Source organism: Stenella coeruleoalba, assembly GCF_951394435.1.
Source record: "Stenella coeruleoalba genome assembly, chromosome: 14".
Lineage (NCBI taxonomy): Eukaryota > Metazoa > Chordata > Mammalia > Artiodactyla > Delphinidae > Stenella > Stenella coeruleoalba.
The window spans coordinates 63,695,197-63,716,212 of NC_137160.1; the positions used below are offsets into that span (position 1 = coordinate 63,695,197).

General features: G+C 52.6%; 2 protein-coding genes, 1 long non-coding RNA gene and 1 pseudogene across 9 annotated transcripts in view; 2 read left to right on the forward strand and 2 right to left on the reverse strand.

The window, feature by feature from the left end:
• Positions 1–6,281, forward strand: part of LOC307196687 — a 27,574-nt gene extending 21,293 nt beyond the window's left edge. Inside the window, exons 2-3 of the long non-coding RNA XR_013831192.1 lie at positions 3,589–3,712; positions 4,961–6,281. This is a non-coding gene — a long non-coding RNA (uncharacterized lncRNA). The remainder of the gene's footprint in view (positions 1–3,588; positions 3,713–4,960) is intronic.
• The window catches only part of SNAP29 (synaptosome associated protein 29), a gene marked incomplete at its 5' end in the record, with an annotated part of 14,538 nt that extends 5,273 nt beyond the window's left edge, over positions 1–9,265 (reverse strand). Inside the window, 4 exons of the mRNA XM_079941885.1 lie at positions 1,430–1,528; positions 2,964–3,049; positions 3,832–4,028; positions 8,831–9,265. Coding sequence (XP_079798011.1) covers positions 1,430–1,528; positions 2,964–3,049; positions 3,832–4,028; positions 8,831–9,265 — 817 coding nt within the window. The remainder of the gene's footprint in view (positions 1–1,429; positions 1,529–2,963; positions 3,050–3,831; positions 4,029–8,830) is intronic.
• A 114-nt stretch (positions 9,266–9,379) lies between these two features.
• The window catches only part of PI4KA (phosphatidylinositol 4-kinase alpha), a gene marked incomplete at its 5' end in the record, with an annotated part of 95,141 nt that continues 83,504 nt past the window's right edge, over positions 9,380–21,016 (forward strand). For 5 of the 6 annotated variants that reach the window (XM_079941874.1, XM_079941875.1, XM_079941876.1 and 2 more), the window contains one exon: positions 9,482–9,619. In XM_079941874.1, the coding sequence (XP_079798000.1) occupies positions 9,482–9,619 (138 nt within the window). Of the gene's footprint in view, positions 9,446–9,481; positions 9,620–21,016 lie in introns of those variants that run through there. The other variant, XM_079941878.1, reaches the window with a different exon arrangement.
• Positions 19,548–20,357, reverse strand: LOC307197309 (WW domain binding protein 1-like; annotated as a pseudogene). The gene has a single exon. The product of its transcript is annotated as a WW domain binding protein 1-like (transcript).

The following is a 21,016-nucleotide window of genomic DNA, read 5'->3' on the forward strand; positions in this document are numbered from 1 at the left end:
TGAGAAGCTGGATCAGGGAGGGCCGCCTGGCAAGGGACCGCCAGCAGGGCCGGGCGTCCAGGAGGCAGAGGGACCTGCCCGGGGCAGTGGTGTGGCCCCATCAGCAGGGCACATGGACGGCTGTGCTGGGGTCCCCTGCGCTGCTCTGTGTCCCGCTCACTCTGCCGTCCCAATGCACACCCTCAGCCTCTGGGGTAGGCTGTCCTTGGTCTTCTTCCTGCTGCACTCCCTGCATTCCTGAATCTCGCTCCCTGCAATAGGTCTTCCCCCCAGCAGGCACCAGTGCCAGCCTTTCTTGGTGGGGAAACCTTTGGTGGGGAGGATGGGGGGCCCGCCAGTCCCTGTGTTTCTCTGGAGTCAGGCCTGGCAGATACACCCTCTGCCTGATGCCTTCGGCTCCAGGGCCGAGTCCAGAGGACAAGCAAGCAGTGACCTCCGGGGTGCCCCTGGGCTCCAAGGGCAGACAGCAGTTGAGGTTCAGGGTGGAGAAACAGAAGGAATGACACCAAAGCAGTTGTCACTGCTGGACGGTGGAATTTGGGTGTTGGTTTCCTTAGGGCACTTGCCTAACTTCACAGTTTTCTACAATGAGTCTATGTGCTGAGAAACAAAGGTTAAATGAAGGTTAAATAAAGGATGTGGGTCTGCCTCACGTGTTGTCTGTACCAGTAGCCCGGGCTGCTGGAGTGGGCACTGCCCTGGGAGAGCTGGGGGCCCGTGTCCCCTGGGAGGAGAGAGCAGGGGAAGCATTCCTTTCTGTCTCACCCTCTTTGCCATCCCCTAAGGGGAAGGAGGGTTGGCAAGCAACCTGGGTGGCCATGGGGGAGGTTCACACGCAGGAAGCAAAGGTCAGAGGGGGCTGCTGAGGGGCCAACTCCTCCACCCGACTGCAAATAACCCCCTCCTCTCTCCATTTTCGCCTTCTGGGCCCTGGGTGTAAAGTAGGGACAAAACTGAACTTCTGTGTTTCTGGAGACTGGTTAGGGAGACACCAGAGAAGCCAGCAGGTATGTGGTTACAACAGGGCGCCCTGGAGCCCGAGGCCCAGGAAGCAGGGTGCCTGGCCACGCGGCCAAGGTGCTGCTGGCCCCATGTATGCCTGACCTGCTGGGCCGCCTCCCGCGAGCCTTCCAGTTTTGCTCACCTGACCCTGCCCGAGCCCAGGGCACACGGAGGAAGCAGGGTGGCATGGCCGGGTGGTGAGGGGGGTGGGCAGAGCCCAGGCTGCACAGCGTAGTCCCCAGACCCTGACCCTGTCGCTGTCACCTCCCAGACAAGAGGTGGGGACGGAGACAAGCGGGCAGACCCCAGAGAGGGCGAGGGGCTGGGATGTTGCACACGCGCACGTGCGTGTGTGTGTGCAGGGGTGGACAACGAGGGGCCCCGGTGCACGCAAGCCGTGGTGCTGGTGGCGGTGCTCTGGTCTTACCGAGGTTGCTGTCAATCCTCTGGTGACAGGTGCGCAGGTGCGGGTTCCTTGGGTAAGCCTCGGAGCTCACGGCAGAATCGGCCCCTCCAGGGATGGAGTCTGAGTTGACAAAGAAACACCAGGAGGACGGTTAACTGACACACTTGAAATGCCGCTTCACAAAACTCATCTTAATCTGGAAAACGGGTGGAAGGACTAAGGCGGTTGGTTCTGAGGCCACTGAGAGAGGCAGGCGGGACAGGGAAGGGGCGGGAGGGAGACGCTTCCTGAGGGCAGCCCCTCGGAGATCAAAGAACCCCAGCCTATGGGTCACCTGGTCAGCCACGGACCCTCGAGCTCAGGAAAGAGATTCATGCACGTAATGGTATGGAAGTTGGAGCAGCCACCACGCAAACCCACACAGGCTCCGGAAAAAGAAACGTTAAATGATGCACATTTGCCCCCAGAAATCTTCTCTGAACCTCAGTTTCCAAATGTACACAGAAAAGCCCTGTCACCCAGGGTATGTCTTCTGGGGACCATCTCTTTCTAGACTTGGGGTCTCTCCTTCAGCATGGCCTACGGAAGCCCCTCAGCGCACAGTCTTCTCCCACTTCCTCTGCAGCTTTTGCCTTCCCAGATGAACCTCCGGGCCCTCCTCCGCCAGGCCTCCCCTCGGCTGTGCCCGCAGGCGGCACAGGAAGCATCTGGTTACTTCCAATGTGCCTGGCTCTCTAGGGGTCGACAGAGCCCCCGGGAGGCCTTGATTCCTTTCCAGATGAGGGATGTTTCTGGGCCCATCATTTGATATTAATGGGACAATCTGACACAAAACACCTCCTATCTCACACTCCTTGTCCACACGGCCGCTTCTGCGCCCACTGGGGCTCAGGGGCTACATTAGCCTCCTTCTGTCACTGCAACAAAATACCACAAACCATCCTTTGGTTCTGGAAGTCAGACGTCCAACCTGGGTCTCCCCGTCCTCAGACCCAGGTGTCAGTGGGGTTGGTTCCCCTGGAGGCACTTAGGGAGAATCCGATTCCCGGCCCCTTCCAGCCCCTGGAGGTCAATCCTTAGCAGCGGCCCCTCCTCCACCTGAGAGCCAGCTGCCCGGCACCTTCAAACCTCTCACTCCATCACTCTCTCCTCTGCCTCCTTCCCACTTGCAAAGGACCTTTGCGATTTCACTGGGTCCAACCGGAAAACCCAGGATAATCTCCCCAACTCAAGTCAGCCGATCAACAACTGTACTTCCCTCTGCGACCACGATTCCCCTTTTGCCATGTGACCCGACATATTCCTGGGGCCTGGGGATTAAGGCGTGGATGTCCGGGGGGTCATATCCTACTCAGCATAGGTGTTTCCCTGCCTGAAGATCTCAGAGCTATACAGGCCAGGCTCCCACTCCCTTATCCCTCCCTCCATGGGGGAGCAGGGCTGAACCTGCCATAACGCACACCCCCTGCTCCCTGAGAGAGGCACTGAGGCCCCCGACGCCCCTACCCAGTGCAAGGTGTCCCCGCAGAACCCGTGTGTGGGCGGGAGCACTGACCTGAGTCATTGAGCTTCCTGAGGTTTGGGTGGCTGGTCTGGTACTGTGCCTCCTGGTCTTTACTTGTACTTATGGCTTCTTTCAATCTTTGGATAAAAGTTACGAGAAGAAAAAAACTTTTAGAAAGGAAAAGCACCTGTGACAGTGCAGTCTTTTCTAACAGTGCCCATGTGAGAAAATCAAATGCCTCTTCTGACCAAGATACAAAGCCAAATGAATATTGTAACTGCAATTATGAAAACACTGAATAAGGGGAGCAACCTACATTCTTTGTGTTACGGTAGGTAAGGTGTAGATTTTCTGTAATGTGGTGATATTGTCTTTATAATAAAAGACAGATACAATGATCTGACATATGAGCAACAATCATGTTTTAGCAGAAACTGAATTATTTTACGTTTGAACACATGGCATTTATATGCCAGCCAAAATTGCAGTATGATTTTATTATACCTCTAGCCAAAAATTTTGAGGAAAATAATCTCTGATTTTAAAATGATAATCAATGGGCAACTTGAATTAGATATGGGGAAGCTGGACATGAAAACTTTTTAAAGCAAAAATTCTGTGAAGTGAGTCACATTTATACTGATTAGAGTGAACATTCTCTCTTTCAAATTACCAGGAGCAGTAATTTATGGAGACCCAATTCACGCACAGTTTGCAGACTGAACAGCAGTCACATCACACAATCAAGAGCAGTGGAGAACGCTTCTTGTTTCAAAATGTCTGAAGACAAATCCCTCCCAGTGAGTAACTTTCAGGGTCCTTTGGTCCCTTTAAGGCATGAGAAGTGTCCTGAAAGGCTCGGCCACCCGCACTAAACCCCCCTCTGCTGCTTTGCTCCGGCCAGACGGGCACCGCTCACCTGCTGCTGGGCTGGGGGGCAAGGGTGCCATTCTGCGCAGGTGGGGTCTCTGAGGGTTTGGTTCTGAAGTAATTGACGAGCCCTCCGAACACACTCTTGATGCTGTTGATGTGCTTCTGGCTGGTCTTCAGATCCTGCTCCATCTTGTCCACCATCTTCTCTGTGCGCTCCAAGGCCCCTCGCTGGCGCACGAGTTCCTAGGGAGGATGAGACGTGATGGCATTGCACCTTCTGTAGCTCCCCGTCACCCGCAGAGGAAGGCTCTCTGTAAATCCTCAGCCAGCACTTGGGGATGGCGCAGCCCCCACCCTAACCTGAGTCCCGCCCGAGCTCTGGAGGGGAAGGTGCCAGCATTAAGTGTCTCGTCCTGATTGCGATTAAACTCTGGTTTTGAACAACCAGCAGGCAGAGGTTGATCTGGAGTCGATACGCTGAATCTAGAAACTTGAGAGTTACCCCCATCAATGTCGCTCCCCTTCCCAGGGAGCATGACACACATACGCACCAGCAGGGACGCAGGAGCTGGCGGGGAACATGCTTGAATGCGGGGCTCCGTCCCGGCAGGAGTGACAGTGTAGAGTGGTCTTAGGTGGCAAGAGAACCACCAAGGGCAAAGGTTGGTGCCCCTCGCTGCATGTGCAGGCTGCCCAGGCCGCTCATACCGTGTGTTCCCGAGAAAGGCCTTGTCTGGCTCCTTGCCCTCGTATTAGCCTGAAGAGTGACTTTGCTTCCCAGAGTCCTCAGGTCAGCCTGACAGTCTGCACCAGCAATGTGGTTTACAGGGTGGGGGGCCTTGAGCCACACAGTGTGACCTCTGGAGGGGCTGGAGACTCTAGTCAGCCAGGCGGGCAGCCGTGCCTCCTGGATGTACCACGTCACAGTGGGGGGAGTGCAGGCTGCACACACAACTCCACAGAGAGGGGACAAAGGGAAGCTGTGCTTGCTCTCCTGGACTCTGCCCACCAGCTTGTCTCCCTTGAGGATTTTAATCTGCATCCTTTTGCTGTAACAAACCACAACCGTGAGTATAACAGCTCTACTCATTCTGAGTCCTTCTAGGGAATCGTTAAACCTGAGGGTGCTCTTGGGGACCCCCACAACACCTCTAAACAGCACTTCTCACTCTCAGAGGCAGAAGGCTGCAGAGCAGACAGCCCCTGGGCTTCCCCAGCACAACTCCTGGTCAGCAAAGCAAGGTCTCCCAGACACCATGGAGGCCACGGGTGAACATTTTAGGAAGGAGCAGCAGACACAGCCAGATGCCACGGCGCTGGTGTGGGATGTATGACCTGCCTGGACGGTAAAGACCCGGCCTCACAAGGTGCCTCACAGCTAAGAAGCCAGCAAGTTTGATCCTAGAACTTTTTAACAGTCGAATTCAATCACTGATCCTTTATAAAATCTACTGGGAATTACTTAACCGAGCAGCTGATCGTCTCCCTCCATCAGCTTCTGCTTCAGGATAGGGTTGTGCTAAGAACTCTGGCTGCATCAGAACCAGCCCGGGCTGCATTGGAGGTGAGGCTCTGGTCAGTACAGCCCCTCACCTGGAGAGGGGACGGGTCTGCCCAGAGGATGAGGGCACCACCCCAACTCACAGGGACACCCAGAACAGAGGGCTGCGATGGCCTCCGTTCCCAGGCTGCACAGGTGTCCGTCCCCACGTGGCCCACCTCTCTGAACTGAAGGCCCAGCAGGGTTTGGCGACTGTCGAGTGCTGGAAAGACTCAATGAGGTGAGGGGGCCCCACACGAGACCGTGTGCAGGATGTGCTGGCCGGGCTGCTGAGAGCATCCTGGCCCGACTCCCCTTCTGCTGATGCTAACCAAGCTGGCCACTCAGGCCCTCATCCAAGGTTTGTTGCTGGACTCCCTGAACTGAGACCCTGGGCTCCACAAAACATCACTGGCGCGTGCTCAGCAGCCAGAGGGGGCAGGCGGTCGGTCTCCTTGGCCAGGGTGGTGAAAGGGCACATGAAGACTGCGTCCACGTGGGACACAAACAGGCAAACCATTAGGGGACTGGTCGCAGAAACAGAAGCCATCCACTAGAGGGACCACGACGCAGAAAGAGCATGGGACTTCCCTGGCAGTCCAATGGTTAGGACTCTGCACTTCCACTGCTGGGCTGGGCTCAATCCCTGGTTGGGGAACTAGGATCCCACAAGCCACTCGGTGTGGCCAAAAAAAAAAAAAAAGAGCAGCGCATCACGTGTTGCTATGGAATGCCCTCCACCTTGTCAAGCAACGTGCAGTGTGGAATATACAGAACACTTCTTAAGTTAAAATTATTAAAAAAAAGAAAAAGATAAGTATAAGCATGTTTTTTTGCGGTACATGGGCCTCTCACCGTTGTGGCCCCTCCCGCTGCGGAGCACAGGCTCCGGATGCACAGGCTCAGCAGCCATGGCTCACGGGCCCAGACGCTCCACAGCATGTGGGATCTTCCCGGACCGGGGCACAAACCTGCATCCCCTGCATCGGCAGGCGGACTCTCAACCACTGCGCCACAAGGGAAGCCCTAAGCATGTTTTTATACACAGAATATCTCCACAGGGACACTGCAGGAACAGAAGGTGAGTGGCAGGGGGTAGGGGGGCAGCGGGTGGGAGCAGCCTTCACGGCCTTCTGTATCATTTCAATTTTGAACCCTGTGACTAGATTATCACTTCACAAAAATTATACCTTAGGGAAAGAAAAGAAGAAACAAATCATGCCTGAGAAGTGGAAAAGCCATGTGGCCTACAAGTCTCTATGGTTCTGCACTGTGCTCCCCAGGCCGGCCCACCTCTCCTCTATCCTGTGGGGTCAGGACCTGAGGCGAGAGCCTTCCAGGGAGGTGAACCCTACAGGTTTCTCAGGAGAAGGGCAGCTCTCCTTCACTAGAGGTGACCTGACTAAGTAACTTTGCCGCTGCTGCCATGCTGGGCCTAAAAAAGTCAAGTCCTCAGTGTCTAAAACATATGTCCTGTTTTGGCACCTCTCAGCTGGGTATGTGACGGGCACCTGTCTAAGTTAGGAGGTTAGTTTAGTGGTGATGTGGGTCTGCTGGGACAGAGGCCACCACCAATCCCCCAGGGGAATGAAAGAGCGATGAAAGGGATTCAAAGACAGTAAGACAACTTGGAGATTATGGGGTAGGGTGGAGACGGGGGTGCTGACCATTCCTGCCTCCCAGGGCCTCCAATAATTGAGAACTGATTCAATCCTGGAAAAATTCCATGTGTAATCGCACTGATGACAGAGCCTGTCACCTGCTCAGTCATGATCATACCGTACCTCTCACAGCAACACCTGGCTTGGCCATGCCAAGCCTCACGGCCTGAGGTGCCACTCTGCCTTTGCTCTCATGGCCCCCATTATAGGAAAGAAGGAACTTTGGGGGCAGCATGGGGTTTGTCACCACAATCCTTATGAAACAACGTTATCCTCTGTGTTTTTGGCACTCCTGACCTTCCCTCTGACTGTACTGGGTCCTAAGCTCCTCCTCCAGGCCCTTTCCTGGAAGGCTTCCTGGGCGACACTTTCCTGCTCAGGAGCTGTGGCGTTGGGCCAGTGCCTTTGCGTGACTCTTCTCTTCCTTGGGAAGTCCCTCCTCCTCCTCCTATCTACACCTTAGCCTTAGAAGCCAGAATCCAGGGTATCCTCTGCCACAGTATTCTACTTTCTGTCACTCTGATTTCCTACTTCACCCGTTCTCAGTTGCCAAAGATGTCTTTATTTTTGGCTGTGCTGCTTGGCATGTGGGATCTTAGTTCCCTGACCAGTGATCGAACCCGCGTCCCCTGCATTGGAAGTACAGTCTTAACTACTGGACCACCAGGAAAGTCCCCAAAGATGGCTTTTTAAACAGTTCTTAGTTGGCTTCCTTGGGCCTGGGACCCTTAATCAAGTGACCCCTCCACCTGGGCCCTAAGACCTAAGGCAATCCTCCCAAATTTAAGTCAACATTTTCCATTTAGACTGTAATGTAGGAATCCAGTAGACACAAGCAAAACTTCCTCAATGAGGCTAAAGACAGGCAGGTGGGCCACTGAGAGATCGGGTGATAAGGAGAAGTGGGGAAGGGAGATAACCCAAGGAGGTGGTAACGGGAGAATGATGGGATGGACCTCAAGACTGGCCAAGACTGTAAGTGACCAGGTCAGAAGGAACTTTCCCAGAGAAAAGAATTACGAAGAGACCCAGGGAAGAACATGATGCTTTAGCTTCCATAACTACAAATGCTTAAATAGAATTATTTTTAGCTGATATAGCAATCACAGGTTATTACATTTTTTAAAACTTTCTAAAGAAATGCCCAACACAACTGTCATTAGTACGCTGAGGCGAGAATGTGGTGCCTAAGAAAGAACAGCTCTTACCCAAGGTCCTACTCTCTGAAACCACCTATGGACGTTAAGAAGAACTGCAGAAGCTAAGCTGGGACGGCAAACAGTCACAGGCCGCCCCCGTCTCTCTAGGACATCTTCGTCGGGATCAGGAAGGAAACGTAAGGCCCTAGACTCGACCAGACTCGGGCTCCGGCGCACTCAGCAGTGTCCAGGCAGACAAGACCTTCACTCCCCTCCTAGCGAGGCGGAGGAGCGCTCAGTGCCGGTAAGAACCCAAGGTCCATCTCCTCGGACGCTTGACACCAGCAGGCACAGCCCTCGCTGGGTCACTCCAGGAGGAAGGGCTGAAGCCACGGGCCAGGCTTATGTCCAGGGAATGTGTAAAAGAAACAGACCCTCCACGTCCCTAACCCGGGGTCTGCTGTCTAGAATCCCTACTTACCTGGACCGAACAGCGTGGAAATGACTCCTGACGACGCGTAGAAAAACAACAACCCTGTGGACTAAGCTCAGGAGATCGCCAGGGGCAAACTGCCCCTTTCGGGTGTGAAAACGCGCGTCTCTACGTAGCTAACAGATTGTTACCGACCGTCCAGTCACCAAAGTACAAGACCCGTCCTGGCTGACCGGTCGAGCCCCCAGGAGCCCCGGCGACCGCGGACTCACCTCGGAGGAGGCGACCCCGATCCTCTCGGACTCGTACATCAGGGACAGGGACCTGCCGGTGCTGGCGGCCGTGGCCTCGGCCCGGCGCAACACCTCCTGCCGCAGGGCCTGCTGCCGGTCGGCGGGAGCGCCGGGCCAGTCCGCGAGGTCGCGGTTGTCCGTCCACGGCGCCGGCCGGACGCCCTCGTCCTCCGCGTCGTCGTCGAATGGGTTGTAGCTTCGGGGATAGGCCGACATGGCGCCAGCGCTCGGCCTGGAGCAGGCGGGAGGAGCCGGGCGCGGCCGAGGCGAGGGGCGCTCTCTGACCACGGGGCAGCTGCAGTATCGCAGAGAACCTACAGAAGCTCCCGTACGCCCGTAGCCGGCGCCGCGCAAACTCCTTCCGCCAGAAGCTTGCGGAGGCCCTGCCTCGGAGCCGACCATCGTGCACCGCATCGGGGGGAGGGGGCCACGCCCGGCGCTCGCGACCGCCGCAGGCCGCACGGCTCCCGGCACCCCCCAGCGGTGGATCTGCCCGAGGCCACGCCCCGCTTGCGTCGGCAACAGAGAGGTCACGTGGCGGGGAGGCCGGATGGAGCCGCGCCTGCGCCGTGAGCTTCGGCTGTCGCGATCCCGGTGAGGGAAGCCGGCGGGCGGTGCCGCGGGGTGGTGATGGCGGCGGCCGCGGCCCGGGGAGGCGGTGGCGGCGGCTCCGGCTCGGGCTCCGGCGCGTCACGGGGTTTTTATTTCAACACGGTCCTATCGCTGGCCCGCTCCCTGGCCGTGCAGAGACCGGCATCCCTGGAGAAGGTAGCTCGGCGGCTGGGCGCGGGCTGACAGGGGGAGGGGCCTGGGGCGCGGGAGGCGGGGCGGGGGTCTGCGGGAGGCCGAGGGGGTCCCGGCTGCCGGGGGCGCGGGGTGCTCTTGAGGGAGGAGCCGGCGCGGCTAGGTGCCGAGGGCCGGGGAGCTGGCAGGCGGAGGTCTGGGGCCCTGTGGCGGGCGGGGCCGTGAGCTCGGGCGGACTGAGCCGCGGGGCCGCCTGGTGACCGCCGGGCGGGGGCGGCGGCGAGGGGCACGGGCAGAGCCGAGGGCCGGGGTCGAGCCTGGGGTCGGCTCCCCACTCGCCCTGTCTTCTGTTTCTTGACTCTGGGGCGTTGCCGTTCTCGGGGAAGGGGCGCTTTTCCGCGCTTTGCCCTCAGTGGTGAAGGGCGGGTGAAGTAGCGTATCTGGAAGCGGTTTCTGAGACGCACATTTGCTGCGCATTGTTTTTCTCTGAGACTAGAGGGGGCGTTAGACCGGCTGAGAGAGGGTGTTTGAAGAAAAGAATTCAGGCCCCGGGGGTTCCTTATCTTGGGAGAAAGGTGAAAGGCAGCCTCAAGAGTGCCTGGGACGGTGGGAAAAACGCAGCTTTTAGAGTCGGAACGTCCCTGCACCGTCACTGTATGTCGTCTTGGACGTTCCTGTAACCCTCAGAGCTTCTGTGTCCTTATCTGTGAAATGAAGTGGTTCTTGAGCATTAAATGAGTTCAGGCAGAAAGTGCCTGGCCCAGAGTTAGACTCAGAGTAGGTGGACAGTAAAGGGCAGCTTTCCTCCCCTACCAGGGCGTGATGATGAGTGAGCACGAAGGGATGGGATTATTCTTCCCTACAGCTTCCTGGTGGATGGAAAGAACGTTGTCTGACAGCAGAAGAGCGCTTGGGAGTGGTTTTATGGCTCTGGTGAGGGAAGTGAAGCTAAAAGGCTGTTGCACACACCTTGGCAGAGTGACCTCGTCCTTCCTTGGCTTTGTAGGTTCTCAGACTTGCACAGTGAGCAGGTCTTGGGAGACTGATGCCAGCCTGACTTCTAGTTAAAGGAGGAGTACAATAGAATGGAAAGACTATGGGTTGTAGCCATAAGATCACCTGAATTTAAATCCTGTGTCATTCACTTACATTCGTGTGAGTCTGGGCAGGTCAGTTCACCAGTCTGATCCTCTGCTTTCCCCTGCAAAATACAAGGGCCATACTTGATACAAGTATTGCGAAGATTGACAGAATGACAGAATGAATAAAGGGAGGCAGGTGGGTGCCTAATGAACGATCACTGTTATTGCATGAGGCTGAGTGATGGACCACAGTGCTGTTTTATTGAATCAAATCCATGCCAGCTAGTCAGCACATTCTCTTCTTAGGAGGAGGACCAAAAGTTGTATCAGAAGTTTGCTTGCTGGACTTGGAGAAGAGGGTGCAGGGAATTGGATGATCTTAAACAGGGTCCTGTGGCTCTAGGAGTGGCAGCACCCTTCCTCACTCAGTAACTGAAAAATGCACCTTCAGCTCAACTCGCCTTCTTCAGTCTTCTTCACTAGTCACAAGAACATTCTGTAACTGCAGCATAGTTTTGTATCTTATGGTAATGCTTGGGTAATCAAGATTACACAATGTTTTACAATGAATTAAAGCAGCTTTTAGGTTGGGCTCCCTAATACCATTCAGTTTCATCGGCTCATTTACAAACCATAGCAGGAAAGAGTTAACAGAGCCCGGGCTGCTGTTTTTTTAAAAATTAAAACTAGGCGGGCTTCTCTGGTGGCGCAGTGGTTGAGAGTCCGCCTGCTGATGCAGGGGACACAGGTCCGTGCCCCGGTCAGGGAAGATCCCACATGCCGCGGAGCAGCTAGACCCGTGAGCCATGGCCGCTGAGGCTGCGCGTCTGGAGCCTGTGCTCCGCAACGGGAGAGGGCACAACAGTGACAGGCCCGCGTACCACAAAAGAAACAAAACAAAACAAAAAACTAGGTTATTATTGCCAGTGTCTTTCTTTCTTTTTTTAAAATTAATTAATTGATTTATTAATTTATTTTTGGCTGCATAGGGTCTTCGTTGGTGTGTGCAGGCTTTCTCTGGTTGTGGCAAGCGGGGGCTACTCTTTGTTGGCAGTGCACGGGCTTCTCATTGCGGTGGCTTCTCTTGTTGTGGAGCATGGGCTCTAGGCGCATGGGCTTCAGTAGTTCTGGCGTGTGGGCTCAGTAGTTGTGGTGCACGGGCTCAGTAGTTGTGGCGCACGGGCTCAGTAGTTGTGGTGCACGGGCTCTAGAGCACAGGCTCAGGAGTTGTGGCGCATGGGCTTAGTTGCTCCACGGCATATGGGATCTTCCTGGACCAGGGATCAAACCCGTGTCCTCTGCATTGACAGGTGGATTCTTAACCACTGCGCCACCAGGGAAGTCCCCGGGGCTGCTGTCTGCAAAAGGGCTTGCTCGCGAGGTTGGCCCTTGGCTGGCATCGGGAACTTTGTGCTTGAACCGTTCCTTCCATTCTCTAACTGATCAGGATGGTTCACTGTGTCTGACTCTGTGTAAGCAGCATGGTTTATGGTGAGCACCTGCTTTCCTTCTGGGAATCTGGAATTTTGATGGTTGCTAGGCAGGCAGTGCCTAAATGACCAGCCCCCAGTAAAAATCTTGACACAGACATCACTCTCGTGTTACTGCATTGCTTGCTGCTGTAAGGGGTGTGTGCTTGGGGTGCACCCTCACAGGAGGGAGAGACAAGAGAAAGCCCTTGCACAGCTTTCTCCAGACTCTCTACCTGTGTCTGTTTCTCTGGCTTGGATCCTTTCACTGTAATGAAATTTATCTGCAAGGACGACTATGTATGTGTGTGTGGTCCTGAGGACCCAAAACTACTTCTTTCTCAAGAGGAGGTTTCTGTAGGTGGCTGATTGCATCGGAAATATGTGAATTCCTCTTGTCCTCATCTACGATTTTGAGACTTGATTATACTTGGGCACTGTTACTATTTAGTCCTGTACTGTATGTCTGCTTGCTGCGCTCCCCTACTTTAAAACAGTTGATGAGAAGCCCTTAGCATTCCTAAGGGAAAGATTCTTGAGGTTCTTAAGAGTAAAAGAGTTTCTGAGTACCCACCTGGGAAAAGAAAGCTGGGGACTTAAGCAGGGAGATGAGTGTTGAAACCCCCCACCCATTTCTTTGTTTTCATTTCTCTTTCTCCTCCTTTTTTCCAGAGAAGACAGAGGACTGAGTGGGGCCTGATGCAGATAAGGTTGACCCAAGGAAGGCTGTTTTCTGAACTAGACCTGACACTTCAGCTCAGACATGGGAGCTCAGGCAGCCTGACATGCTTTCAGTGGCACTGGGACTCATTAATGACACAACTTACCCTATCTTTGTCCCTCGGCATGCCACAGTGGGTTTGACTTACTCCATTCACCCACCCTAACCCCAGGCCGTGAAGCCAAGCCTATCACTACTGAGTGCATTTTACTTGTCCTTAATTCCTTAATTTTTCTCTTTCATCCAGAAAACATTTATTGAGCACCTATTGTTAATTGGTATGCATTAGGCCAGGTAAATAAGAAACTCCTAATTTGATTGCTTAGGTGACCAGCAACAAGTCAGTTTTGCTGCAAGTCCCCCATGTGCTCTTGTGCCCCATGTCTGGTGACCAGATTCCTGCTGTGTTCAGGTAGCCAGACCCAAGGGCCCTGGGCATCTATTCTAGGATCCTTATCTGAGCTTTGACCTCTTCCTGTTAGGCTGCCTCTAAGACTGGAGTCCCAGCCCTGAGGCCCACCCCTGGGATTGCAGCCCACCTCTGAGGACACCCTCCGTGAGGCCCACTCAGGCCTCAGCCCTCTCCCTCTGGGGGAAAGAGAGGAGAAAAATTGAGAAGAGAGTCCTGCCTACACTGAATCCATCTCTGATTTCCATCTGCCTGCCCATCTTTTGCTCTACTTTCCTGGATCTTGCCTGTCTTGAGAATGTTGCTGAGCCGCCCCTGCCGAGCCTCCTCCTGGCTCTGCCTGGTCATACTCCTCTGTACCCTGGAAGTCAGGGGACCTGTTCCTGCCTCTTCTCACCTGGCCTGTGCCATACTAACGGACCCTGAGCCCAGGATGTGGAGAGTTCTAGGCAGAGCTGCAAAGCAGGCAGCATTCTGTGCCCTCCTGCTCCTCTTCCCACCCTCAGGAGGCTTTGATCAGACTCCTTCCCCATTTCTGAAAATACTCTCTCTTATTCAAGTTAGGGTGCCAGAACCTTGAGGTGTTTAGCTAACTATTGACCTGATGTTTAAAGGGCACTGCGGCGTTAGGGACAGGCTGGACCCTCCCTGGTGGACAGGTGTGCTTCAGGAGACGCGCTGGGTAACTCTTATAAGTAACTGGAGGAATATGTGGCCAGGTGCTTAGGACAGTGAGCTTTCTGGAGTTCATGTTTATCCAGTCTGTCCTTTAGAGTGGTCTACTGTGGAGTGAAAATCCTGGTATTGGCATTTTTTCAGCATCACGAAGCTGAAAATTTCCCATCCTGCTCCCATTCCTTTGTGAGGCCATGTTAAAAAACAAAACAAAACAAAACGAAAACACGGAGAGGAGAGAGAATAAGCTTCGGCAGAGGATATTCATGTTGCTAGAACCAGTGTTATTAAATCAACTCTAAAATATTTTAGGAAGAAATTGGAAGAAGAAAAATATCTTACCTGTAATCAAGCCACATTAACTGTATTAGTTTTCTGGGGCTGCTGTAACAAAGGGCCACCGTGGCTTAAACAACAGAAATGAATTTTCGCACAATTCTGAGGCTGGAAGGGCTTGATGAAGGTGTCAGCAGGGCAGGTTTCTCTACAAGCCTCTCTCTTTGGCATCTAGATGGCCGTCTTCTCCCCGTGTCTTCACATGGTCTCCCTCTGTGTCTGTGTCCTAATCTCCTCTTCTTAGAAGGACACCAGTCAGATTGGTAGGACTGGCCCTCCCTCATCACCTGATTTTAACTTAATTACCTCTTTCATGACCCTATGTCCAAATACAGTCATATTCTGAGGTACCTAGGCATTAGGACTTCAATATATGAATTTGTTGGAGGACACGATTCAGCCCATGACATTAACCCATCAGCACTGTCATTTCTTAAAGCTCTTTTTTAGTTTTTAACCATATATAGCTATGTTCACTTTATTGCTTTTTGCAAAAGTAGCCCATATTTATTACTTTGATAGTGGCATGTCATTTTTTGCGTTGACAGACCATACTTAAGCATTTCTCTGTTTAGACTTTCTAGTTTTTCCATGTAAAACAGCATGTTTGTATGCTTAGCATGTTGTCTTCTTCTGAATTACATCCTTGTGTTAAGTCATTGATGGGTCTTGATGTTTACTGCCCACCTGTTTCCAGAGGATTGTACTTAGTTGTGATAGCATCAGCAAGACACCTTGTGCATGTTTATAGCTTCACAAGGTTGGATTTTGCTGTATTTTTTCCTGGCAACTCAGTCAGCCTAAAAGGGTACCTTACTCTTTTGAGCTCAAGATAATGATATTGACCGTGGTTGGCTATTTATATCGTGAATTAAGCAAACAAACAGCTCCCAAGGCAGAATTGCTAGGATCGTGTGATGTTGCCGTGTTTTTGTTTTCCGTTATGTGGAAACTTGAATGTTCTGTGTTCTCTTCATGCTTGCAATCCTGCTGCTTGAGCACTGACTCCTGGCTGTGACCACTCTGGGTTTGCTAGGTGTGCACACAATCCTGACCCTCAACTAACTTACAAATTAGTAGCAGCAGTATTAGGTGCAGGGCTGGCCGGTGTCTGTCCAGAAAGGAGCTGGTGGTGAACTGTGTAGCTTTTCAATAAAAATACCCTGGGAGGATATTTAGCTGTTTTGTACTTTGCTGGGGTGGGAGTGGGAGGTGCAGATAATTTCTAATTTGGGCCCCAAACCTTTTCTCCATGGCTCTTAATAGGTTTGTGAAGAATGTAATAGAAGGTAGAAAAGTGAAAAGTGCTCCGAGAAAGCAAAAGTATTGGGAGGTTACCCTCAGTTGAGATTTTAAATAGGGATGGCTTAGAAGCCATGAGGATGGGCATTTGCAAGTACTAAGGGCATTGGCGAGGGAGGGTCATTTCAGATGGAGAGAACAGAGGGCACAGCACAGAGGAGAATGAGAAACAGCAGGTGATAGTGTTTGGCGGAACAGGATGTGTTTAAAGAGAAGAGTGGAGATGAGGCTGGAGAAGAAAGCAGGTGACCTTGTTTACGTTCCTAGACTCAGCGTCTGCATCTAATTGATGAGACAAGGAAGATCCCGTGGATGTTTCAGGGCCTGAGGCTGGTGTGCCTTAGGAAACTGATTATAGCTGTGTTGTTTGTTTCAGTGCCCTAGGGAGAATCAGGAGTGGTGTGTCATTAGCCGTCTGCTCCCCCAGAGGGCAGAGATGTTCTATTTCTGACTCCTCACTGTGGATTCTTTTTTTCTGTCAGTGTTTGCAGTTTGCATCCAGTGAAAATGTGGTTGCTTCCAGTCCCTTCCACCAGCAGCTGTTCCCATCATGGATTTTAGTTGCTGAAATGTTTCTGTGTACTTATTTTCCTGGTTTCTTATTTATATATTTTTGTATTTGCTTCTCTCATGAAAAAAGCTTGGCCTTTTGTGAACATTGCCAAGCCAGCCAGAGCCCTACTTTCATTTGTGTGAAAACCTGATGCGTAAATACAGGTTTGAGGCAAAACCCCTCAGGTCTCCCTTGCATTTATTCGTTGAGTCTGAGAGGCTCTGTCTTTGCTGTGGAAGCCATTCTCTTCTGAATGTTTCTGTTTAGAGCTGGTCTGGAAGCCGGGATTCAGGACAGCCAAGGGTACACCATTATGAAAGCAAAAGATGGTGACCTCATCCACCCATTCATTCATGCACTAAGTCTTTGAGTGCCTGCTGATTGCCAGGCACTGTGCTGGGCCCTGGATGGGCGCCTTGGAGGGACAAATAAATAGACATGATCTTGCTGTCATGGCGTTTACCATGGAGGGAGACAAACAGCCTTAAACAAAGAACTACAAGTAAATATGATTTAAAATGGTAACAAGTGCCATGAAGCAAAAGTAAATGGTATAAATGGTATAGTAATTTTTTTTCGGGGATCGACTTTACTTGGGCTTCTCACAGTGGTTAGAGCCACTCCGTCTTCAGAACAATCACAGCACAGGAAATGCGTCACTGAGGCTGCCCAGAAAAGTCTGACCAGCTGAATCTTATTGCTTAAAATACACATATTCACAATAACTGATAAAGGGTGATGTGCCTCACACAGGAATGTGTATTTGCAAATCTTCCAAATGTAGCACCAAACCCTCGACCAACCCCTTTCTTCTAGTTCACCTGGAACATCAGACTCCCTCAAATCTTTCTGGCTCCCTCACAAGTCCTTCAGCTCCCTACTTCCATCTTTCGTCATGCAGGGCAGCCTCATGTAGCAGGGGCCAGACTGTGAGGCTGGACTCGAGCCCAGCTCCACCCACTGTGTTTTCTTCTTTTCGTGCCTTTCGGGTTGGATGCTGCAGTGAACCCAGCATTAAACACATGGACTAGTTCCCTACTCTGACTGGAGAAGGAATCCTGAGCGCCAGAATCCATCCCTTCAACCAGTTAACTCAAGCAGGATTCATTGTGGTAAAACTTGATCTTGAGACACTTCAGTGAGTTGTTTGGGATAAAAACAAAAAACAAAACAAAAAAAGGTGGCAGGAAAAGCATCTGAGAGCTGCTGGCACACTCCTGCCCACTCTCGCCACACACCAGCCACGCGCTGGACCTCAGCAGAGGGAGGTAAGCCCTACAGCACTGTGGTGGCCACCAAACCCTCCTAGCAATTCTGGGCAGGGCTGACGTCTGGGCCACAGCCAGTCCGAGCTTGACACTGAAGATCTAGTCCAGCTTCTGTCTGAGGTTCCACCTTGGCCTTCTGTCCCAAGCGGTTGTGGACACCCCCGGGGGCTGACGCCGAGGGCCAGGAGCAGCTGAGGGAGGCAGACAGGCTCAGAGCACGTTTCCGTTTACAGGGAGCAGAACACAGGCCTCTGAGGGTCCATGGAGCAATGTGCAAATTTCAGTGATGGGTAGAGTAAAACCTCTACTTGGAGCACAGCATCTCTGGCAAACGTGGGGACTGCCGCCGACAGTGCTGCTGAGTACACCCAAGTGCACAGCCATTTGCTCAGTAAACAGTAAATGCGTAAAATAAATTACCTTGAGAGGGCTGCGCCTGCTCCAAACATGTGGGTAATGTGAGCAGTGTCGCTGCTGTTCAAAGTGTATTCACAGGAAAGCAGGGCTGGGGGCTCACACACAACAGACAGACACACACAGGTTATCCAGGAAGTCACTGTATACGGACTGCACTTTGTTCAACATAGATTTTGGTTTTGTGGACTCCAAACTCAGACACTCATTCATCTCACAGCCTTGGATTTGTCTATTTTGTGTGTGTGTGTGTGTGTGTGTGTGTGTGTGTGTATATATATACATATATACACATACACATATATATGTGTGTATTCATATATATACTTTCCTTTCTTACCATAATATCAATGCCTAGTCTGAATGTCATCGTTCAAGAGTGGGGGAAGAACCAAACTCTTCATATGAACAGGGCTGGACGGGGAATGTTAGTTTCGGCAGTTTGCTTTTTCCATTCAGATTATTCCTGTCAGAGCTCAACTGGTTTTTGAAGCCAGACTACAGTGATAAGGATCCTGTGGTCCTTCAGGATGGCTGCCTTCACCCTCCTACCTGGGCCACTTAGACACTTGACATAGGCTACAAAAATTAGTTATCCCATTCAAGGAGGGGCGGAGCAGGGAAAGGGCAAGAAAACCACAGATAACCAAGGCATTTTTTCCAAATGGTCAGTTTGAAAAAACAAACAAATAAATAAAACAACTTATTCAGAATCAAGAGAAAATACTGTGTGAGTCAGGCTGCGGGACTGCCCTTTCTCAGGACCCACAGCCTCCTCATTTGTTCGTAGAGAACAGTGAGACGTGAAGGCCGGCAGATGTGTGCTTGGGGTGGGGGAGGGTACTGATCACCTGTGGGCACAGATCAAAGGGCAGAGATGCAGAAAGCTACACCTCTATCTGCTGCCACAGCACAGGGCCTCCTGCTCACCCACAGAAGTTCCAAAGATAGCCCCCACTCAAGCCTGCACACAAAACATCTCCTTCTGGCTCAACTGTAGCCAGGACTTTCTGAAGGCCAAGTTGGAAAAAAGCCACAAATTTTCCTTTTCCAAAACAGAATTCTTGCCTGCCCATTGGTCAAGTTCTTATTTTCAGCTCGCTTTTTTTTTTTTTTTTTGTTAAAGAGAAAAACCAAAGAGAAGGCAGGTGTAATATTCCACACTTGAATCAATCCGCAGCCAGCCAGAACCTGCTGGGAAGGGACCCCTCCAGGATGCATCGTGCCACCTCCATCTCGTCACCTGGAATTTGAGAGCACAAGCCCTTTACCAACCCACCATGCAACCGCCGGTCAGCTCTCATCCACCCACAGGAGGATCCCAGTTACCGCTCCGGAGACACTGGCAGCAAGGGGCAACAATCCCCGGATCTCTGGGGGCTTCACCCAGGGCTGAGACCTGCCACCTCTCTTGGACTGAGATGCGGCAAGGTTCTCGTAAACTCACACCAGAACATGAATCCACTCCATCACCAAGAGTCACCTCAGGGCACAGTCTCATCCCCTCCTTGGGGGCTTCTGAAACACACATATCTCTGACCCAAGCAGGTAGTGAGACCTGATGTAAAGGGGGACAGGGTGGGGTATGAGGAATGAGTCACAGGACAACTTCTTGGCCCTCCATGACACTGTTTCTATGGGGGGCGAGGCACCCACACCCCAAACTACCTGGAGATGCAGGAAAATGCAGGAGCAGAGGGGGGAAAAAAAAAAACAAGGAACACAGTCACTTAATGCTTCTCTCATGGTTCTCCGCTACCCTGGTTGCGTCGCCAAGTTCTCGGGTGCAGCCAGGGCCTGCTCTAGCTGGGGGAGCTGCTGCTCGTTGATGGTGTTCAGCAGCAGGCAGTCAGGCAGCCGCGGCGGGTGGGGGTGCCCAGCTGGGCCTGCTCCTCCGAGGGCTGGCAGAGCCCTTCCTCCTCGTCGCCAGGGGGCAGCACATGGCAGCTGTGGCAGAAGTCTAGGGGCATGGCCAGAGCATCGTCGATGAGCACATTGAACTCTTTGAGGTCGTCATCGTGGTGGCCCCAGTTGCACACACACACCTCGATGCCTGAGTCACCTGTGAAGCCATGATGTCTGCCGGGTGTCTTGTCTTTGCTGTCAGGGAGGGCGCTGCCCTGCTCGGAGCTATACTCTTTCAGCAGCTCCTCCTTACATTCGGAATCTTTGTCCAGGAAGGTCCCAAGGTCCACCTCCCCCAGGCCGGCCACAGAGCTGCTGGACTCCATCCCAGGGGCTTTGGTGGCTGCTGGGTCTGCTGGCATGTTGGAGGGCTCAGGGTCAGCGATGCTCGTGGGTCACGTGCTGCTTCTGCTGGGCCTGACAAGGGGCTGCTCTGAGCCTCCTGGGAGCCCCTGGTGGGATTGGCACCTGGGGAGCTGCCGCCTGTAGGGCCACACTGCTGCCCACAATTACTCAGCACTGCCATTTTATTTCAGGTTTTTACCAAACTATTTACTACCTCCTTATGAGGAAGTGGTGAACCGACCTCCAACTCCTCCCCCACCATACAGTGCCTTCCAGCTCCAGCAGCAGCAGGTCAGGATGAATGATGGTCCACACGAGCCAGAACCACCAGAGTTCATAGTAGTAGTTGCAGCACTGAGACTGTTAACAGCAGCGTCCTGTGTCACAGATGTAGCTAGCTTTGATTGTTAGTACCCACGCAGGTTTCTTTATCCTGCGGGGGTTCAGCCCTGGCTGGCAGGGGGCTGGGCAGCGCCTGGAGGAGCAGGTGCGCCATGCCACCCAGGAACCTTCTCCTCTCCATCCCCCTCCCGCTCCTCCACCACCAGCTGCCACCTCCTTCCTCCTCCGCCCTCTCCTTCTCTTCCCTCTAAATGGTATAATTGATTTACAGTGCACACCTGAAACATTGTAAATCAATTATACTTCAATTTAAAAAGTAAATGATGTTGGTGAATTTTATCTCAATTTAATAAAAAGGTAAATGGTATAAGGAGAGATAAAATGGGCTCCCAGTTTATAGGGGGACCAGGGAAGACTTTATTTTTTTATTTTTAAAAAATATTTACTTATTTATTTATTTTTGGCTGCATCGGGTCTTAGTTGTGGCACATGGGCTCTTCATTGCAGCACACTGACTTCTCTATCTCTAGTTGTGGCGTGCAGGTTTTCTCTAGTTGAGGCGCTTGGGCTTAGTTGCCCCTCAGCATGTGGGATCTTAGT